Source organism: Sturnus vulgaris, chromosome 5 (genome assembly GCF_052056855.1).
Source record: "Sturnus vulgaris isolate bStuVul1 chromosome 5, bStuVul1.hap1, whole genome shotgun sequence".
Classification (NCBI taxonomy): Eukaryota; Metazoa; Chordata; class Aves; order Passeriformes; family Sturnidae; genus Sturnus; species Sturnus vulgaris.
The window spans coordinates 13156387-13179747 of NC_142247.1; the positions used below are offsets into that span (position 1 = coordinate 13156387).

General features: G+C 42.7%; 1 protein-coding gene across 6 annotated transcripts in view; it reads right to left on the reverse strand.

Moving 5' to 3' along the window:
- PRR5 (proline rich 5) overlaps positions 1 to 23361 on the reverse strand; it is an 88492-nt gene that overhangs the window by 39640 nt on the left and 25491 nt on the right. For 3 of the 6 annotated variants that reach the window (XM_088164881.1, XM_088164883.1, XM_088164882.1), the window contains 2 exons: positions 9781 to 9894; positions 1373 to 1453 (listed from right to left, as the gene is read on the reverse strand). In XM_088164881.1, the coding sequence (XP_088021007.1) occupies positions 1373 to 1453; positions 9781 to 9884 (185 nt within the window). In that variant the 5' untranslated portion in view covers positions 9885 to 9894. Of the gene's footprint in view, positions 1 to 1372; positions 1454 to 9780; positions 10041 to 23361 lie in introns of all 6 variants that reach the window. The other 3 variants (XM_014880263.2, XM_088164879.1, XM_088164880.1) reach the window with 1 other exon arrangement.

Genomic DNA, 23361 nt, shown 5'->3' on the forward strand with positions numbered 1-23361 from the left:
TGAACACATTAAGGAAAATGCATTGGGCCAAGAAATCTTAGTCCAGAAGTACCATTTTTTGTCATTTAGATAAAGCTGAAGAATGCTAATGGCACCTATGATAATAATTATTAACCATTATTCCAGTAAGTAACTCAACATGATTGACGGATCATGCTAACTGACAGACATCCTAGAAAAGCTATTCTTTGTATCATTTTCTTACCAGCAATGAAGTAACTGAAGAGTAAGTTCATTTTAATTTCAAAAAGAGCGAACACAGGCCAAATATCATCTGGCTGGACTTTTCTGAAGATATTTTCACAATTAAAGGAACCAGACTGGCCAACTATCCCAGACTGGGAATCTGACAGGGGCAGATAAACCCAGAATATCTAGGTATTCTGGGGAATATACTGGAGAGTCAGACTCTAATGTCCAGCCAGAGGAGCAATAAGCAGCAGGGAAAAGGGAATAACTAAGGATCATATCTGAAGACAGCTAGGGAATGTAATAAGACGTCTTTTGTAAGTGCAGATTCTTTTCCACCATATATTTTATAAAGCATTGGACAAATTTCTATAAGGAAATCTGTTACCTTGCCCTTGCCAGTGAGAGGGTTTGGTAAGTAATAGTAAGTGCTGAAAAAGCAGTAAAATGTGAATGTAAATCCAGGTATCAGCTTATATCTTGTAAATTCTCTTTTCAACTTTAACTTAAGTCAAATGGTAGGATTCTGACTTTTTTTTAAGGGAAGAATTACACACCTCACTGGCCTACAGTTAGGCGGTTGCAGACAGTATCATCAGAATATGGGAAAAAAGTTGGAAGCATAAAGAGTGTTACTCAGGCCATGGTGTTTGACAGGACAGCTTTGTCACTTCACATACGTTCATGCTGGGTGGAAGGAGCAGTAGATCTAAGGGACCACCAGGCAGGACATCTTTCCTGGTCATGTCCCACTGAGTGCTTGGAGGCTTTACCTCCTCCACGGATACAAGGGAAGCACCCCAGAGTGGCACCTCTGGAAATGGCAATATCACTGCCACACAATAGGGATGAATCACTAGAGGGGTCCAGGTTTTCCCTTCCTTAGTTTTAAACCAGCACATCAAGAGAGACTCTGAAATAAACCCTACTGCTCAGGGCTGAATTCCTGCCACAGAAGGAGGGATCAGCTCTCGCCCACAGTGAGATGTTGACACACACCTCTGCAGCAGTGACTACTGAGACAATATGGACTGTGCTGGTCAAAACTGCCACTGGGAGAAAACCTTAATGCTCTGCAGAAGCTGTGGAGGGCGAGGGCTGGCAAACAGCACTGAGAACAGTACTGAGAACATCTGTCTGAGAACATCTGGCTGAGAACACCTTGCGCGGCCGAGTCTCTTACCTGACTCCTTCATTGAGGTTGTAAAGTTCATGGTCTGGGAGACCCTTACGCTGGAATACTGCTATCACTCCATTGTGGATACTGAAAGAGGACATGATGAGTCATTAGTGCCCGGGAAGATGTCAGAAGGGTATCACCCCCTATCACTAATCCGCTATTAATACTTCAGACCGACCCTTACACCCCCACAAGTAGTCTAGCATTTCTGTCTAGACACTTCAGGACCTTTTAAAAGAAGTCACAGATGACTTCCAGCACTCCACCCATCCCAGATGCCTAAAAGGAAATTGAAAATAGACAAATCATCTCTGAAAATCAGTTCTCTTTGATTTGTTCAAAATCAAAGTTTGTTCACTGTTTGAATTCGGTGATTTCAACAGCTGCACATCTGAAAGCAGTCATTTCAAAAACTTAGGCCAATATTTTTAAGGACTTTAAGTATGTCAACTGTAACTTTTAATACATTAATATATTCAATATATTTGAATTATTTCGAAGTATTGTTTTTATCTCTATGGCTCACTGCGGAGACAATTAACAGCTTCCACTGCACTGGAGTCCGTGCAAAGCAGCAGCAATCAGCTTTAGAGCTCTGGAAAGCAGGACAAGGACCAGATCTGCCCATCCTGGAGGTATGAGGTGTGGGGTTGCTGTGTCTTATCAAGAAGAGCTGAAGGCAGTTGGTATCTGTCCATAAGGTCTCCAGGGGGAGTAAGCTTCATTCCTGCAGGTGGAAGAGCTTATCATGGAATCACAGGATGTCCTGGGTTGGAAAGGACCTAAAGATCATCCTGTTCCACCCCCTGCCATGGGCAGGGACACCTTCCATTAGAGCAGATTGCTCCAAGTCCCATCCAGTCTGGCTTTGAATGCTTCCAGGGATCCAGGGGCAGCCACAGCTTCTCTGGGCACCCTGTTACCACCTTCATAGGGAGGAATTCCTTCCTAATATCCAATCTAACCCTACTCTCTGTCAGTGTGAAGACATTCTGCCTTGCCCTGTCACCACGTGTCTTTTAAAAAAGTCTCTCTCCTTTCTTGTAGGCTCCCTTCAGGTGCTGGAAGACTTGGCCAGCCCTGGCCTGATCCAGAGCCAGATCCAGCTGCATGGGGCTGCTTCCATTGCAAGGGGATGTCACTGCAGGAGCTATGCCAGGCAGCAGCAGGGTGCCTTGGGAATGCCAATGTCCATGTTAAACTTTCCCAGGCCCATGATAAGACAGCTCCTTTCGATGCCAGCTGGGAGCAGACTGATGCCTAGAAGAGGAGCTGGAACAGAGGCTACACAGAGTTAAGGAGGATAAAATGGGTATTTATTGAGAGGCCTACAAAAGGCCACACCCTAGCAGTATCAGTGCCAAAGTCGTGGCCCTTGCCTGGATGGCTCCAAGATGGAAGCAAAGGAGGGGTTGGTCACAAGATCTCACACTTTTATAGGTTTTGGTTCATTTGCATGAACCCGCCCTCCTCTTTCCACGTCTATGCTTAGGGCCTGAAGTTTGAAGAAACTGTCCTTGAGTTCTCAACTGGAATAGGACTCTTTTGTCTTCATCACCCTAGCACATCAGAAAAGCACATCCAAGGAGAATAGAAAAACTGAAAACTTAAGGCATCAAGAGGACTGGCTGGAAGGTAAACTCAAAACTGTTCACTGAGAGATTCAAAATGCAGGCACACAATAGCAAAGAGATGCACTGCCAGAAAAGCTCAGCCACCTCCATCTAAGGAAAGAGCAAACTAAAAGTGGCAGGTGAAGGTGTACTTCTCCTGCTGTGGAGAAATACAGATGCAGACAGAAATAAGAACCACTGTCCTCTTCTCTCTTTTGTTCTTCTGAAGATGTTTCCAAGGCCTTACACACAACTGCTTCCACAGCAGTCCCTCTTTCCCCCCTACATCCACAAGCACAGACATACATTCACGATCTAACCCAGATTATTTTGGCTGGCTCATGCAGACACACTCAATTTACGATTATTTGAAAATCGGCAGATAAATGTCTCTAGTATACAGTGAAGTGACTTGGGTATTTTAATATTATGAGTAATATGGGAAGTAAGATTAATATAGTGAATAAAACAAGCAGTCTTTTCACGCTCTTCTGATTCAGAAATGAACTTTGCAATGTTCCCTGCCAAACTTCTGAAGAGATGAATGACTAAATACCTCTCCCAAAAGGCAACGTGCTCTCTCTCTTTCTCTCTGGCACTCCTTTGTAAAGGAGGGAGAGGTCTTCTCTCTCCAGGTTAACAGGTCCATCATTATTCCTCAAAAAAAAAAAGGGAGAACAAGCTTTTTTAACCAAAATTAAAGGGGACAGGTTGTGAGCATTGAACTTATTGTCTGTATAGTAGAACAGCATCCACATAAAACATCCTAGCAGGGAACTTTCAATCTGCCTGGTATCTCCCTTGTAGTGAGGGACACTATCCTTGTCTGGAAAACAAGTCTTGGCCTCATTAAGTTGACCACCTGCCCTTCCTTCCCATCACAGACAGCAGTGCTTGTATGGAGGGTGCAGGATACAGGCCCTGCCTGCAGGTTACCTGGGAATGGCACTGGAAGTGGCCCTCCACGCTTCCTTAAGAGCAGACACAGAGGAGTCAGAATAACTGGAATGCTGCTGGTGGCCTCAGTTGGTGTCAGGATAATAAAAACTTTGCTTAAATCTTCTAAGTTACCTTAAGCTAATGAAAAAAACAAACCCAGACCTTGCTTAAATCAATGGGTTTCTCTAACAAGTGATTGTTTAAAAAGATTTGGTCAGAATGGTTCAGCCTTTTGGTGTAAAGCAAATCTGAACTGCTGCTTACACATAGAAGTCCTGCAAGATGCTTGAGGTGGTGGATCACTTTACCTGTGCCTGCAACCAGCTTTCATTGAGGCTTAAGTCAGTAATGTACATAATTAAACTTATATTGCAATAGTTAACCTGAACTGAAAATGGCTTGTAAACTCCCTTCTGCACCTCTTTTACAACATGAAAGTTAATAATGGATGCACTCATGCACTAATATTACTGTGAACGCCTTCTCTGTAGTTGCTTTGTGTGTAAGTGTGTGCACAGGAACACGGTACTGCAGGAAACAAAAGAAGAGTCCAACAGAGCCCAAACAGCTCTACAGAGCAGGCTGGCTGGAGGAGGGGAAATCAGGATGTAAAAACTGAAGAGACTGGGTTATTTGGGGGATTGCCTTTAGAATGACAACAAAATATCAGATAGCTCCAGCAATGTATTGTACTTATCTATCCCACCGGAGCTACAGATTGCCAAAGAAAACTAGCTACAACCAAGGCAGCACTCACAGCCACAAAAATCAACTCAGCAGCCTCAGAAACTTCTCTTTCGAAAGACAACTCATCCCACATTTGACTGAAGCTCCGGAGGAGGAGGTCGCTCCAGCTGACCAAAACGTGGGGAATGGCAGCTTCAGCACACACAGCATAGACTTCCCCCACCATCAGCTTCACCATGAAGGGATCTGGAAGGTGTAAATCCCTGGAGCACAGAGCTGGATGCTTGTTGATGGCACTCCCAACCAGCCCAACAGTGGGCAGGGTCAAGGTGGGCAAGGCGGGGTGGATTATTCTGATTTTTGCACAGTATAAATCTATTATTGGCTACTGCCCATTTCTGGCAGAGAAATTTTTCTGGCAAAAGAGCAGGACAACCTTGACATTCCATAAACATCACACAGATAATTTTAGTCTCTAAAGCAGTCACTGCCTTTGTGTGCAAACAACACAGGTGAAAATATCACCATGATTTTTATCTAGTGTTTGCAAATTCTCCCCTGCCCAGAGTTCTGGTGAAGTCCAGAAGAAAAAACAATGCTGTGTGAATAATCACACCCTCTGACTATCTACCAGGCAGTTAAGGACAATATTTTCACTTTCAAAAGGGACAAAATTAGTTAGGGCAAATTTCCTCTGCACAGTTACATGAACAGCTAATTAACAATAATTCACCTGATATACTTCCACCAAAACCTTCTTGACGACACCCTTGCTCCAGAGTAAAACGTTATTTTTCTGAATTAGCTTAATCCAACTGGGAAGAGCCCATTTTCAGCACAGCTTCAGTACAGCTGCAACTCCACCAGCTTTCCATGAGGAAAGGACCCTTCCAAAATAACCTTGCAGATGCTAGTTCACTTACGTTCCTGGAATTTCTACCCAAGGTAAGGCAACCTGGAAAGAGGGACAGGCTGCAATTAAGCACTTGGTCATACAAGTGAAATAAGCTGAAAACTCCCTCTTCAAAGAGTTTGGGAGGCATTAGTTCACTCACTTCACCAACTATAATCACTGCTCTTACACACCAAGAAATTGAGACAGAGAGGTGAGGGGATTTCCTGGAAGTGTTACTAACAGTTAATATCTCCACGGACTATAGGACAAAGACCGGTTTCCTGCATTCAAGGAAATGCAAGTTATTCTGGAGGGCTCTGGGGAGTAGCAATTCCCTACCACCACCACCACCCTCTGTTACTGTAGTCATGGCTGGAAGATGCTCCATGGAGAGCAGTGGTGCTGGGCCCATGGAAGTCTCCCTCACCAGCCCTGTTCTCCCTCCCACCCCACAGTGAGATCCTGTCTGCCCCCCATGCACACAGAGCACCAAACACTCCACAGAGGGCTTCAAATAAAGGGTCAGAGAAAAAAGTGTAATCCTAAGACATGCAGAAATATTAAAAAATATTTCTAAATAAAAACTGAATAACAGAAGAAAGAGGAAAATATGCTGGTCTGGAATATTTTCTCCATGGGGAAAGCCTTCCTGTGATCTGAAAAAATATTAATCTTAAAATAGGAGATGAAATATGGTTTTCATAACTGTAAAAGTTATTTTACAGCAAGCTGTTGTGCTTATTACAACCCTGGAAAAAATTAGCCCAGACCATAAAATCCTTTCAGATCTCCTCGGATTTACTGCTGATCTCACTAATGTCACAAGCAACTCACCTGTTTTCTCCACCTTTTCTTTGCTATCTCCTACTCCTTCACGTCTCTGAGAATGCTCTGTATTTTCTTACATCAAAGAGGATCTAAGAGCTTTTGACTAGAGGCTTTCCCAGAGCACAACTCAGACAGTATCAGCTCCTGATTAGGAGCTAGCTCTTCCAGAATGAAAATCCTGCCATTTATTTGGCCTGAGTGAGACCCCTGGCACATGAGCTCAGGATTAAAACCCCTGGATTTCTCAGCCCAATTGGTTTAGTCAGCATTCAGCCCTCATTTTTTGCCTGAAGCAGAAATGGGGGTTGGGGAGGGAGAACAAGAACTGAAGACAGTGCTAGTGAAAAAAATCTAAACTATTTTAATCCCATGCAAATTCTGTGAGCTGTACTGAAGTGTTCTGCTGTGTTGCTGTTGGTTGCTAGAACTGCACCGTGTTTTGCTGCACAGATCTGGGGTTCACGGGAAAGCAAGCTCTGAAAAAGCCATGATATAAAGTCTCATTTGCCTAATAGCAGACAGCAGCTTGGCACCAATTTCCCTTTGATGTAATAGTGCTGTGAAGTTTCACTGCATTTTAGTTCCGACGTGGAGAGAAGTCATCAGGGAGGAGGTGACCTTCCTTGCTACCAGAGTGACACCCCCCCAGTAAGCTGAGTTAGGTTCCTTCAGGTTGTCCTCCCCAGGTGTCAAAATGCAGAAAGAATTCTCGGTATGAACAGTGTGAGCTGAGCCTGGTGTGAAGGGGGCAGAGGGGACATCACTGGACTAGGCACAGAACAAGTGCAGAAGGGCAGCCATGCATCCACCCCCTGCTCCGAAAACACCTGCAGTGACGGAGCTGCTGTCCTGCACAACATCCCACTGGCAGCCCTTCAGCTTTTCAGCCCCTGGCATGGCCAGGGGCAGCAGCCCTGCTCTGCCCCAAAGATCTGCCTTTCAGCACAGGATGGGCCAGTTTGTGCAGGGCTGAACCTGCTATGTGCTGCACTTCAACTCTCCCCACTTCAGCTCTCATGAACTTGATTCAAGGCTTCTTTGAAAAGCAGATACACACATGCCACACCCAGGCACAGCTGCTAACATTAGGCAAGAAAACAGCAGACATTTAAATATAGAACAGCCAGGCTTGGTGAGAGAGAAGAGCCCTGCTGGTGCATCTTGACTTCCTTGATCAGCCAGCTATTATGCTTACACAGAATGAAACAACACAAGCAAGCATTTCATTTGGAATAATATTCTGTAAACCAAAGTATGCAAAGTGTCCTATGTTGAGTTGTTTCAGTTTTGCAGCAGAAAAATAAAAGAAATCCCACAGCCCAAGAGTTCAAAAACCCAGACCAGATTCCTAGTGAGTCAAACTTTAGACGTCCAGGAACATTACAGTCTCCCCAGGAGAGATGAACAGATTGCCTCAAGACTAGACCATGCTATATATGTCAAGATGGGCATGCACTGGTGATAGGCAGAAGCGACAGTGGATACTTTCTTGATCCATCTAATTCAGTATCATTTAAGACCTGACCTTCCTCAGGATAAAGACCCAGTTTTACAGTAGAATATCTGAGTTTTTTAAAAGCAACAGATGATACAAGTCTTTCTGAGCCTAAAAGAATTACCCTCACTCACTCTTTCACTCAGGAGAAAGCCTTGCACTGTTAAATAAGAAATAAAGGCCTTCCCTTTGCCCATGCAGTGCAACCAGCTCATATCTGCAATACCTGCCACAGCTCTGGGAAGCTGTTCATGCAGGCACACTATGCCCACTTGAATTGCACCCACACGACAACCCCACTAGTGCTCTCAGGCACTTCAGGGCAACATGCCACCAAAAAGGACAGCCTGGCAATCCACACACTGGGAAAAGGCAACCCAGGGGTGGAAAGCACAGTTAGGTCTGAGTTCATGCAAAGCAGTGATAGGACGACTCATAGACACCTGTTCAAGGAACAGGCAATGGGACGGTTGTGTAATTGTTTGGATGAAACATGCAGATGTCAAGCTCGTTGACTGGCAAGCACTTCTGGCCAGAGCTGTACCTGTCTTGTCCAAATTAAAAGTAACAAACTCTTGCTTCATCTCATCTAGGAAAATCCTCGAGTTTGAATATCAGCAGCCCCAAGCCTGGAACTCTCTGCCTCCCAGCAAGCTGAGTGCCTGATCTGCTCTCCATTCCAATCTGCTTCCACAGGTCCCTCCCCAAATGCAAGACCTGGAAAAGTTAACCCCTGCCAACAAAATCTGTCATCACAAAAAAGGCTCTGTCTCCTTGATCCCTACCCAGGAGTCTCTTACTCCCTGCTGCTTTCCTTAGGGCTACTGGCCAAATGAAGTCCCAACTGGCACAACTCAAGATGGCCCAGTCTATCCCTAAACTACCATCACCATCCATCCACGCATCAGATACAACTCGAGGTCATACAAATAGCATGATATTTGAGAAGAAACTCGGTCTCTTTTGTTACCAGCACAGTTTCAGAGTTTAGTGCACTGTTGGCATTCAGCAACAAATTCTTAATACAGACATGAAACCACAAATCAAGTGGTGAGAAGGACAGAAGATATGGTATTTTATGTATTTTATTTTTCTCAGAACTTTAGCAAATGCGTCTGTAGTTCACTGGTATTTTTCTTCCATGGTACAGTTTATAGTTTATGATACAGTTGTACCACCATACATAAAATACTATAGATGACACTTTCCAAGCTGTGATCCAGGAAGTGACATTTCATTTTCAAAAATGACCTAAGAACATAAATCCTAACAGTTTAGAGACTTAGTTTCATCTTTTAAGATTGTCACCAAAATGGACATTAAGGTGCTTTCTGAATAGCTGAGCTAATTGATACATTCACAACATAATGTTTGCATAGGTTTTCTTGTAAAACAGCCATAGAATTAAAATAAACACAGTAAAGAAAACAATCAGGAGTCATTTTCCCTGTCCAAAGTGCAGGTGCTTGCATGCGTACATACACACATGCACACATCTATTTGTACTAACATGAGTAAACTTAGTAGATTTGTCATAACTATGTCAATTACCAGCAATAACCATAGATATATGGATAACAGCACACATTTAATAGTTGTGCATATGTAATTTAAAAAAAAATAACCTAAGCCAAATAAACTTTGAATGAGAATATCTAGACAGACACAAAGATATATTTGTAGCTGGACCCTGTGAAACAAGCAGTTGTCTGTAACAAAGACTGAAGGGAAGACAAGGACGTCTCTTTGTTATCAGCCTTCAGAGAAAGAGTAAGAGCAAGGGTAAAAAAGGCACTCCTGTATTTATCTGAGTGGGAGCCCCAGTGCCTGTCCCAGGACAGCCTGTGAGCCTGTCGAGGCAGGAGCCAGGCAGCCCAGCCCGGAGCAGCCGTCAATGCCAGCGCGGGAGCACGGGGACACTGCCAGGAGCCAGCACACAGCTGTGCGACCTTACCTGTTCCAGGTAGCGTTGGAGCAGGCCCGGCGCTGCTGGGTCCCCCGCTCATCCAAGGCTGCCTGCTCTCTCTTGCCCAGATCACTGAGGCTGGGCGAACTCATGAACTTCAACCTGCGAAGAGTCCTCATGGTCAAATGTGTGTCTGCGTGTGGCAGCTACAGATACACCATCCTGTTTACACACATACACACGCAGCTGGAGCAGCGGCAGCAGCAGCAGTGCGAGCAGTTCCCTCCGTTTGCTGTTCAAAAAAGAAACTTAAAAAAAAAAGAAGAGAGAACCAGTCTCTACGGAGCACACCTCTGCCAGCAAGAAAACAAACCTTTAATCAGATCAACTCTGACGTCATCAACTGTGGTTAATAATTTCTCCAGTCCTTTCAAAAAATAAGTCGAACTTCTGGCTGCTGCTACAGCACTTTGAAGGGGCCCCTTGTAACCACAAGCTGCCCCAAGTGTGAAGGCTTCCCTTCCCCGTGGCCCCAGGCACCACGTCCCGGGAATCTCGCTCAGCACTGCGGTGCTCCACCTGTCACGGGAACTGCTTGGCTCCTCCAGCAGCCTGGAGGGGTCTTGCAGCACTTCCCAACCTCTCCCCCCTCTTCCTGCACTCATAAATGGAAATGAAACTGGAAGACAAAGGACAGGGGAAAAAAAAAAAAACAAAGCAACCAAACCCAAGTAACCAATACTGACGCACTGAGGCTTCACTGGGAAGTTTCATAACTGCCTATGCCCTGCCACCTTACGACACTGAACCCTCTCACTCATACATCCACATCCACACCCTCAGAGGCTGCTCTGGCTCAAAGCCTCACACAAAGGATTGGCAAGCAATATAACTGCAGAATGAAAAGTGATGGTCTGGGGTTTAGCATTTGGATGAATTTTTGGTGGCATACAGAAAAGCCAGATGCTTTGCCTTTCTCTGCCTTTTGTTCGTTTTATTTTTAAGTTGCAGTAACAGCTGCACAACTTGGGGCATACCAGGTTTCTACAAAAGCCCCAGGTGTCTTATCTTCAAAGGAAAAATCTTTTTCTTCCTGACTGCAGCAGTGGAGCTGAAGGATATGCTGCTACAAGACTCCACCCCATGCTTAGTTCGCTGTCATTCACTCACAGTTCTGTTTTAAATCCAGGACTGCCTGGCTAATCCTTGGGATAGTTTGCAACAGACTGAGCCAGAATGTAAGAACTGTTCTTCTGTTGCTACAGCATTGATCTGCAAATAGTCTGGTAAAAGCCACAAAGGCTCCTCGCAGAGTAACCTCAAACTCACTGCAAAGGGGCTACAATAGAAGAACTTATCCTTTCTTTTTATTTTTTTCTTCCTGTTTTCTACTTGATGGCCTGTTGTCTAGATTCAGGCTATTACCAGATTTATTGGTGTCCAAATAACATGACAAAGCTTCCATTACAAGAAAACTCAATTTGTCACAGAGAGCCCTGCCCTATGTGCATCATATACTGACATGTTATAGTAAAAAAACAATTCCTCTCATTATTCCAATGAGGTTAGATAAGATTATTCCATATAAATATTTACTTCCAAAATTTGTATTTGGTGTTAGCTCCATGGGAACCAGTTGCAGAACTACTTAGAGAAATAAATCTATTTTTACCTTGAGCCAGTTTTAGCCATAGTGGTTTTACCCAGCTGCTTGAATTAGCATTGCATTAATTGCTCTTCCCACACCAAAATTCTCAAGTATACAAATAAACATCACAATAGATGGCATGTAACATTTCCCTTTAGAAGGGACCTGCAGCCCCACATTTAACCTATGGACAAAGACATGACTATCCCCAGTCTCTTCCAGATGTTTAAATCCTTCAAACAACAATCCATTATGTATATATACAACTACATAAGTATATATATATATGTCTCCATGTTTTAAGGGATGAAATGTCTTCTACAGCATAAAAATAAGGGAGCAAACAGCTCCAGCACAACACTACGTTATCCAAATAGGATGAAGGGCATTCCATTTCTGTGGACAATATGGCTGGGGAGAGCAGCAGAACAAAATTCAGCCTAAGCTTCTGCTTAGGGGTCAGATAAAATGTTTGTCTGCCTTGTTCAGTGAAACAACTAGTTAGATAAGTGGCAATATAATTCCCTTTAATTTCATTTTCCACCTAGCTCAGTTGCTTTTCTGCTTCTCACTTTCCGTGAATTTGATAGGTTTTGCAAAATGCTATTATACTGGATTAGATCCTTGGATTTTTAACTCTGATTCCATCTTTATGGTGAAATACTACACTTGTTGAAGTCATTCTATTTATATGGCACTCCATCAATCTCAGTAACCAGCACTAGACTCAGAGTCAACACATGCACCAAAAACACAGGTGAGCCAGCATTCCAATCTCCTGAAAAATTTGTAACAGGAGACAGGCTTTCTCTACACTCCTTTCTCCTTTTTATGATTACACCTGACCAAATGTTGATTTATGATAAAGGAAATAATTTTCAACAAGGGCTACCTCCACCCCTAATTGCAGAGTAATAATACTTCATATTTATGCCATGCTTGACTTCATGTCATTCATTAACTTGACCTAAGCAGCTCTTGGGTTTGAAGGAAGAAGATAAAATCTGCACTTCAGCATTACAAGGGAAGAAGAGAGAGGTGGTGTGACTTGCCCAGGCCACCCCCATAGGCAAGTGGCAGAGACATCAGGAGATCCTGGACCTCTGTTTCCCATTCCAGCAGAGGAACAAGTGGATGCTGCAGGGAATAGGTAGCTGGGGACTTCTGGGGCCCGGGTGGCCAGAGGGCAATGCAGGAGACAGAACTGAGCAGGGCTTGTGCTGTGGCAATGCTTGTGCAGCCCCTGGTGAAGAGCTGTCCACACAGCACTGCTTCCAGAGCAGCCCAGCAGCACACACTGCTCGCCACTGGCCATGGAGAGGGATGGGAGCACTGTCACTTACTGGGAGGGAGGGGAGCACTGGGGGCTGGGAGGACACCTCCCAAAGGCTCAGTAAGGAGCACTACAAGCTCCTTAAACAGAACAACTGTACTCAGCACAATCACAGAGCTGAGACTGTAAAGTGCTGGTAGGTTAATTCATTTAAACCCAGCATGCTGTACATGGCACTAATACCACTACTTAGCTCACACAAACCCTGCAGCTCAAAGGTTAAGGAGTTTAATCAGAGCCACACCACCACCTCAGCGAGGAAGGCACTGCCAGCCCTAGCTCCTTCTCTTCCCTTCCAACATTTCTCCCTGTAAAAACAGGCCTGTCTCTACTAGAAAGAATTATTTGATCTGTGGGGCCCACATCCTGCGAGTGACTGCACAGCAAGTCCCAGAGCCACCAGAGTGACAGAGTCACAGGGGAATTTCTGCTTACCTGGACTTAACTTCTATCTCAAGGCCTAAAACAATATATAGGTAGATAAATACAGGCTGGAAGTTGAAGAGGATTTATGCTCTCACTAGAAAACCATGTTAACATACAGATCCAGGACCTCGTATCAAACACTGCTCTTAAAATCACAAGGGTTACTCCATAGTTACCTCCTGATATGTCAGTTATGACTGCAACATTCTTGCTGGGACCTGGTTTAAAGACTGCATTGCTGTGCCTAGAAAATATTAAAAAAAACAATCTGGGCAGCCCTCCCCAAGCATACACTTGGTTTCAAAAAAATGAGATTTGCTGAAAAAAAAAACCCAAACAAAACACCAAACAAAAACCCCCACAAACAAACAAAAACACACAAAACCCCCCCCCACAACCATACATTTTATTTACTTAATGCTATGTTAATTTTCAGTTTAATTTTACTGTCTACTTACAAGTTTCTCTTTGACCATGACAAGAGGGGAAAATAAGTAAAAAGTAATGTTCACAATGGGAAACATTAAGAAATTCACAATACATGAAATTCATAATAAAGCTGTGACTGGTATAGGTCAACATGATTTAGACTACACCACTTTGCTACTTCAATGACAGGTGAGCACTGCAGTGGTATCAGTACCAGATAGAAAGAGTAAGAGAATTTGCCATCTCAGCTTTATTCAGTCTTCAGAGCTTTGCCATGAAACAAAACAACTCAATAAATAAAAATTCTAATTGGAAAAGAAAAAAGCAGCCCACTACTCCACTTTATCTCCCTATCTCTTTTGGAGAAGAGAGCAGAACTCCCTACAGTGATGCTGAGTGGTGTACACTTTGCAACCAAAGAAGAGAATGGTAAAATGTCTCTGTGGCAGGAAGGAGTTAAAAATCTCCCTAGAAAAATGCATTTTACTTTTTCATAAACTACACCACAAAACTTAGGGCATGCCTTGACACATGCCAAAGCTCAGGAATTAATCTTCTGACAGAGCAGCACAGCCTTCTTAAAGGCACAGCACATCCTGCCACGCCAGCAGACAAGGGGCGAGACAGAGAGGAAGGAGATGCAACCACCAGGAAAAAATAAAAAGAGCCAGGAGGAAATGAAGTTGTAAACCTTATGAGTCATCAATTCCTTTGCTACAGTATCTACAGAAAGTTCCTTTATCATCAGACAACAAAGAATAAAGAGAGTAAAGAAAGTATGAAACCAAACAGGGTCTATTTACCCTTCCTCCTCTATCCCACTGACTCTCTGCAACCTCTGGAGATAAAAGCATTCTTAAGGATGCCTTTTTGTTTCCTGAGGTTAGTCCTAGATAAACCCTTGGTTTTTCTAGTCCTTTATCTTATTTCTGCCCTCATCACAGCCAAGCACTGATTTGTAAGAGAGGACTTGGCTTTATACATTTTCCCAACCTTTGGAACACCTCCTGTACTGCATCCCATGACCAACCATGCCTGCATGACCACAGCTGCCTCCCTTTGGACAGAGATGAGCTTCCTGCCCCTTCACCTCCATGCGGGATTCACACATGGCATTTGTCTTTGAGGCTGTGACAAAGAAATGCTCGTGACAGTATCTTCTTCCTAAGCAGTCACAAGGAGACACCCAAGAGGAGCCCTTTGGGCTCGAAAGGGATGCTCTGCCCTGTCTCTACTCCTGCAGTTAACAGTCCATCCTGCAAAGCTTCAGACCCGACCTGCAGGCGACCCACGGTTCTGCAGCTCCACTGCCTGCCCCAGAGACTCACACTGGCTTCCACCAGACCTGGCCATCCATGGCATGGAAACCTGCAGACAATCAGGGCTCATTCCCTGGACCTTCCCTTCCGAAGTTTTTCAGTGTGAGGCAGAGCAGCATGAGTGTGCCTAAGAGATTTTCTCAGCAGAGAGACCTGCATCTGAGCAAAGAACCATCCAGACAGCAGCAACCATCCAATTGTAGTTTCTTTTCACAGTCTGCTGATAGATGGTATTTATTACTTGTACACTGAACTTCTCAGCCTCCCCACCTTGCTCCCTTCCTGCTTCTCCTTCACCCTTGGCTTTTGTACTCCTCCTTTGTTTTTTGTCTTTCTTGGTTAGTTAATTCTTCCTCAGGCAGTTTTTAAATATAAAGGGAAAGGAAAAGTTGGTACTAACAAAAAATTTGCAAACCACTCTTCAACTGGCTCTCAGGGAATCAAGGCTTCAGTTTGCTCGTCTGGACTGTGAGCTCTTCTTTACCCTTTTTAGTTTGGGGATTCACTCTGTTTTTCAGCCAGCAAAACAGGGCCTTGAACTCAGATATAGACCCCAGTCCCCAGCATAATTAAACACAGGTTGTGAATTAAGCAATACCTGCTGAAAGCATCCATGAAATCCCACCCCCTTTGTCAGCAGTTTTTGGTTTTACAGAACATAGCAATACAAGCAGTTCTTAAAATAGAGTACAGCTACATCTTTTTTGTCTTGTTCTTCAGGATAAAGGCACTAGGAAAAAATTAGGATAGGAATATGCCTTTTATACCCCCATCCAAAACATCAAGCTTTCCATGATAAATCTACTCTCCTGGCTTGTAGTATTGCTCCTAGTTATCTCTGTAAAGGTTCTGGGAATTAAAGACAGAGCAGTGGTCTAAAAAAAATGCAACGGTTCTGCTGGAGAAAGTGAGGACCAATGCTCTGGATTATATGACCTGTGGCCTTATCACTTTCCACTCACATGCACTCAGGGAAGGATATGGGGTTCTGAATGCCAAATGTACCTGTTTCAGGTATTACTGGTGTCCACGCAGTGCACTGACAACCCACTGTAACCAGTGTATACTCCAAGACAAGCTCACAACTTTGCTTTTAAATGGAAGTCAAATATTACATTTTGATTTAGAAAGTAAGGTCTCAAGAATTCTGATCAATAAGTGAATCAAACATTTAAAATACTTTTTACTCTTATTACAAGATCATGAGACAGTGGAAAATTTTACAAAGCAATTGAACTCATAATACACACGATTTTTTGCCTTCCTGAGCTCTATGGCAATTCTTTCCTAAATTGCTATCTTGCATAATTTTAATTGGCTCCCAGAACACCATGACCTTGATGCAGCAGCTACAGTATCTCAGTGCTGTCTTCTACAGTTATATATGGCACCGTGCCTTCCAAATCTGTGAACCCTGAGAGAGGAGAAGTGTGTGCTGCACAGTGCTATTTTTCTTATATCCAAACATTTCTGATTCAAGGTCTTCCAAGAAGGCTCTGATTGCCTTGGAAGGTCACCAAGATAAAGAACCAGCCCACTTCAGCAACTCACTGAGTTTCTAATGAAGTGCACTGGTGGGCAGCTGTTAGATACAAGTAATATCCTGTCTTTCTCTCAAAGCCATGATATCACTCGTGTAATGCTCTCTCTGAGCATGGCTAGAAACATGAACTGTGCCTTGAGATTGCTGTCCCCTCCTCTGCCCAAGTCAGGGAGGTTGCTTCAGACCCGAGCAATGCAAGAGCCAACTCTGCAAACCTGGGGGGTCTTTGGTGGTATCACACTGTGTTATTTGCATTGTACTATAGCTCTCTGAAACCAATCCTGTAGTCCTGCAAGAATCAACAAAAACCTGGTATTCAATACAAATGGATTCTTTCAGAAAATTCATCATTCTCCCTTTGCCTCACATGGATATCCTTCTGAATGGAAAAACTACCAGAGAGATTTAAAAGACAATCCAAAATTGCAATATCTATCTGTACACTTGGACTCTGCAGCACTCAGCCTGATGAAACTTTCACAGGAACATAAAAATGGGGACTTTTTGCCATCCTTCACACACACATCCTTCACACTTTCTCATACTGAGACAGTCCCTGCAGACTGAGATATTGGGCAGTGGAAGCAGCCAGAGTATAAAAAGCCTTAATTGCACAAATTATTTTACATTTGTACCTTTAAATCTTCATTTCACCAGGTCAGCAGGTCCAGTACTATGACCTCTCAAGTATGTATCACATTTTGAGTGTTTTCTCAGGATGCTCTGGGAAATCATTTATCTCAAAGGGAATTTTTTAGACTCCACAGCAAGGTTTAGAAGAACTCCTCACTGTCACTGCAGCTCATTAGCCAGTCTCAGTCTTCAATCAGACACAACATGATATCAACATCTGAGTTATCACCTAGGAGGAATGCCTCATTATCGAGGAGGTAAAGCACATTCCACTGCATTTCCTTACAGGAAACATTTTTCTCCCCACGAGGTAGCAACAACTAGATACTTAATTGAGGTACTCCTCCTTTTCTAAAGTCAGCTTAAACACCAGCCTCCTCAAGCTGCTGGGGGATGCAGTGGAAGAACAGAGGCATCAATCACAAGATCTGTGTGTCTTCATCTGTCCCTTGTCTCTGTCTCCTGATGAGTCCTGCTATTATGTTCACCAGGCTCCATTTCATAATTTCAAATGATCTGTTCTCCAAACTTGAGCAATAGTAACTTTACATTGCAAAACAGCTCAAGCTCTATAAAGGCATGCCTTTTTTTTTTTTTTCTGGGAGCTCTGAGCCATCCAGGGATTTCCAGGCTGGCTACCCTAGAGCCACCAGTTTTAAAGACCACTTGGGCTGAGCTCCCACACTCTGAAACAGAAAAGCTGAAGGACTTAACTTAAGCAAGGCTCTCAGATGTTCTGCTGGGATGCTGGTATAAAAAGCAATGTTTCCAGAAAGCACAACTCCTTCATACAGACAGCTTTAGGTTAGCTAGTTCCAGACTTGCAGTCAGCACTTGTGTGAACTGCTTCCTGTGGAGCATGCTCCATTTTGAGAATATCACCAGAAAAAGAAAATAAACTGAAAACCTTTAATGGGTGGCGAAGCTGGGAGTGTGGTAAGCTTCACGTTCAAATCTCTGTCTCAAGACCTTTTGAGATACTTTGGTCTCTATAAAGAGGTTTACACCGAACTTCACCAACTTCACAGTGAGGGGAGGATCACGGGAGGATGGACAAAGCTTGGTCCTGTGGAAGAACTGCAGCCTTTGGTCACCCTAACTCTTAAAATCTGGCAAAACCATTTGTGTCAACCTGCTTTTTCTAAAATTTCATTTCAGTCCCATCTGTGTGAGGCTGGAACACAATGACACCTGAGGTGATGAGGCCACGTGGAAGGGCAGCTGGGCTGGGGCTGTGTCCCCTCAGGTGAGTGGGGAGGGAGCCCTGAAAACAGCCACGTAAAACACAAAAACCCCAATAAAACATGTGCCTTTCTGTGAGCACATGCTTCCTAGGATATTGCCTCTAACTACATTTTAACTCTTTGATAAGCCCCTCACAGGGCAAAACAACTCCCACAAAGGTTTATAAACCAATGGCTATTCATCACATGTGGGTTTTTTAATAAAAGATGCTCCTCTTTGGGTTTTCCAGCAGGCATGGAAGGGGCAGTGATGGCAGGGCAAACACAACAGGAATCCCTGCTACTCTCCTCCCCTAGGCAGCCTGAGGGAGCAGCTCAGTGCCATCCCCTCTTTAGAGGCAACAAAAACCTGCACCCCTTCTTGGTGTGAGATGCTTCCCATGGGATGCTCTGTGACCCTGACAAACAAACACAACCTCTCTGTCTTGCACTTTTGCTCTGTCTTCCACATATGGAACACAGGGTTTCTCCAGCCACACTCCTCACCCACACCTGAACAGCGGTTGCGCCGCTGTGAGTCTTCCAGTTTTGCTGCATCATTCAAGCTTTAGTCCCTGCTGTGATATTTTGGTGCTTTCAAATTGTAGGGGCATCAGTCAAAAGATAGAAAAGGGGGAAGTAACATTTCTTTTTCTTCCTCCTCAGTCTCAGAATGGTCAAATTGGAATTAATTTTATCCTGTATAATGTTTTGGCTTGGTTCATATTTTTTCCAAGTGAGTTCATGCATTTCTAGTTGCAGAAGTAAAAGGTCACGAAACCAGTCCATTCTCTCCTAAAAGGAGTGAATCCCTTCTAAGGAGTGAATCACCAACACATGGAAAGAAAAAAAAATAAAATACAAAAATACCTTCTATGGGACTGTACTCATAGCTGCATCCAATTATAAAATGGACAGGGGACTTTGGATGCCATTTGTTTGCGTCAATTTTTAGGTCATCTGTTTAATTTGATTGATGAACATGGGGAAGAAATTAAACCAAAGCTTTTATCTTCTTGCTAAAAATAAATAAAACAGTCTTGCTTTCTGCAGTGTTTATCTATGCAGTACAAACATTTGAGCAGACTGGAGGAGTTAGGGAGGAGGACAGGGAAAGGACTCAAATCACTTTTTCATAAAATAAGGATAAAATGATCCTGGCCCTTATCTAATCCTCCACATGTTGAAAAGGAGATATGTGCATGAATATATGTGTGTGTCATTATATTGGTTTTATTAGTCATCTGTTACAGAGATTAGTTCCACAAGAAAGTTTTGGATCCGGATCTGAACTCTCTGAGGAAAGAGAGTATACAGAATTGAACTTTTGATGACAACTGGCATAAAGACAATTTGAATCCAGGCTTTTGATTCATTGACTGAATTTGGATTTCCTTAATTTGTTTTTTACAAGAATTTAGCATGTCAGTTGAAACGTAAACATGACTTATTCTGCTGGAATAAAATAGAAAGTTTCAGTGTTTTTTTACTGTAGTGTATTATTTCCTATCCAATGCTTTCAACAAAAAAAATCGTCTTGGCTCAAGTGTTTTCAAGCATTCATTTTAAAAAGGCAAAAAGCTTTCCAACTTATTGCTGTTACTCGGTAGTGTTAAAAAAAACCCAAAACAACAAACCAATAAACAGTATAGAAGCCTTAATTTTAAAGGCTGTATAATTAACAGTATATAACTGTCCTTCCCTATGAGAGGGACTAAACTTTTGTAGTCAAAACATTAGATACTTTAAGACCTAGTTGAGAGGTTTAATGGAAATATAATATGGACTCACTTGCATTTCACACTTTTCTTAAACATTTATCAAGAAATGCTATCTGGTTACCAGTACCAGGCTTTGAAACAGCTAGAGGTCCCATTTTAGTTCAAATGAAGAACACAGGTTCTAAAGATATTATAGAAAACTCAATCAATTTTCAGGCCATATAATGATTTTTTTTTTTTTTTCAAAAAACCCTATTTTGGTAATCCTCATAATTTAACTTCTGGAGGATTATTCAGACCTCAGTGATGATGACCTGAAGAAAATGGAACTGGAATGAAAGGCACTACTTTTATCTTTCTTTACTTACCACAAAATTCAATGTAATAGAAGTAAAACTTAAGCTGTTATATGGTAGAATTATTTCACACAGTATTAACAGATAGAGCTATAGATAGAATATTTATGCTTGTATCTATACTTTACTACTGCATTACTTTCTTCCTTTTGATTAAATTCTCCATAGGAGCTATGAAGAGAGACAAGACACTCATGACCACAGCAACAGCAGCACAATGGCCTGGGAGGTCAGAACAGGAATGTGCATTTAAGACACTCTTGAGATAAAGTTCTGTCATTCCAGTTTGATCTTCCATTTTTTTTAAGCTCATTCAGCTCTAGCTACTAGAAAATGTAAAGGAAAATTCAGATCTCATTCTGTAACTGCTGGAGAAAGCTTGGCATATTCAGGGTGCAATGCATTGCATCCTTTAAAGGATATTTCAACCTGGTCAGGAAAGTAATGGTGCAAATGTGCCTGTTCTCTCCACCGGCTATAAAGAGATTATAATGTGAGTAGTTCAGATATGGTATGGTATTTCAAGTGTAAATACCTAAAATCAGATTATATGAATGTCATCCAAAGTTTTTTTGCCTGATTGATCATAATACAAGTGTAAAGAATCTGGCATCCAATTAACAAATGTTTAATTTCCTCAAGTACATGCTCTGACCCTGGATGAAGAAATCTTCAAGAGCTATCACTGGTATAAGTTCAACTGGTATTTCAAGTTGGGAGATATGAAATTAGTATTTCTAGGAGAATCTGCTGCTGACCAAAGGCATTGAGAGATTGAAACAAAAAGGACAAAGGCTTTCATGAGACAGCCTCAACAGAAAGACCAGCTAAGAACATGTGGCTAGAGAATCAAACGAAATTTTAGGGAGACTTCAGCTCAGAGTTACACCCTCCAGCAGTGAACAACAATTGAACAATAAATGAAAATACTGCCAGGTTCTCCTCTTTGTATTTGGAGGTGGCAAAAAAGGGAGCAAACGAAGAGTTAAATTTTGCCAGGAATTTCCCATCATTACTATAAAAATGAGAGCTCCTCTGCTGTGACACAGTAAACCCTTCTAACCTCCTTTATTACCTCAAGACTCTCCTACTGACTTCTGTCTCCTCCTGAGAACAGCATGTGTGTCACTTTGCCATTTCTGACTGGCCCTGACATGCCAAGGCTTCTGCATGTGCTGGGTTTGAAACCTGTGACATTTCCATGAAATAACACAGGACACACCCAGAAAGGAACATACAAACTTATGTACATATTCTGCCTATGTACAAACATTTACAAAGGCTGTGGCCTGCAAATGTAAACTAAGGGGGCCTGAAGCCTTCAGTACCTGTTTCCTATGGCCCCTGTTACAGTACAGCCAGACTCCTAAGATCTTCAAATTATAGCATACCAAATGAAGAGCAAGTAATACTTATAACTACAAAAATACGTTGGAATATAAAATTTTAATACAATAAAACCAAAAGCATTGCTTAAAGTTTGCTGTATTGCCAGCCAAGTAATGCATATTTGCAGAGAAAAAACCCCAAGTGGTTATAAAATACTAGCTTTGCAGTGGGAAGGCAGTGATTTTCCATAAAACATTGATATTTCCAGTCAGCAAACACTTTGTCAGGGTGGCAAGTTGCTCAAGGTATAATGTTTAATGATGCCTTCTTGCATGGTGGAAACTCTGATCTGACTGTCTGTCACAGTAAGGTTACAGATTACATGGCAATCTATAAACAGTTTATAACAGATAGTTTGTAAATGCTTCACTAAGAACAGAGGGCTTACACATGTGTGTCTGTTTACTCTGAGTTATTTAGAATACCAAGAATAAAAAGTTTAACAATGAACAAACCAAAGACAGATTGTACACAGTGAATGTTTAAAATATTTCATTGAACCATGAAGGCAGCTCTTAGTTCTGCTGGCAGTGGCTGAATCCTCCTAGGAGCTGTATTTAGAGTTGCAGCTGACAGAACTCATGTTTGGTAGCAGATTAATTGGTAGACTGTTAATTTAGCTAAGAGCAGATGTAGGCATTTATTGTTGTAATGTTCAGGAGCAGAAACTTTCTGGGTATGCTTGAAATAATGCAGGCAGAGGTAGCAGGGGTTTCCTGCCTGAGTAATTCTTCCCTCACCTTTTCCAGATGAATCACTTATGAAGAGAAAAGTGATGCTCCTCATGACCTGGGACTATCAAGTTCCCATTGTACAATATCCCCTCTGCGACTGACATCTTAAACTCAGGTTAGGGAAAGAAATTCCCTCTGGAAGGCAATCCAGAGTGGCAGTACCAAAATAACACCCTTGAAATCCTAGGGGACAAAAAGTGCAGCACAAGGAATAATGAGTGGGCTCATTTTTCTCTCCATTTGAAACATCTGTGCCCAGTTCACAGAACACAATAAATTCTGCTGTAGGTTTCAGCCTTGCATACATCCCTGGAAGTGTTTAAGGCCAGGCTGGACATGGCTTGGAGCAACCTGCTCTAGTGGAAGGTGTTCCTGCCCGTGGCAGGGGGATTGGAACAAGGTGATCCTCAAGGTCCTTTCCAACCCAACACCGTGACTGTGATTAGAATCATGCAAGGCTCTGGCAAACTGCAGTTTACAGGAGACCATTTACTCCTGAAGCCTGGGATGAGACAAGTAACACTGTAGGAAAATGCAGCTACCACTGCAATAAAGTAGCACAGAACAGGAATTCCCACCATTCCCACTCCATACACATTGGGAAGAAAGCACCAAGTAAATCGAAATAGAAGTTTTCAAGAGCTAACCCTTTAGAAAAGACCTCCTTCCTTAAAAAACAAAGGAAAAAAGCTAAAGCCATGGCAGAGGTTAGATTCTGCAGTTTAGTAATAAACCTCTATATGTTCAGAAAGAAAATTCTTTTGCAGGAGAAAACTGACACTTGTTTTCTGGGAAAATTTCTAAGTTGTTTTGAAAAAAACAAAGAGTTCTTACATGTGATGATAATGTTAAAAGGAAAACAGAACAACATCAAA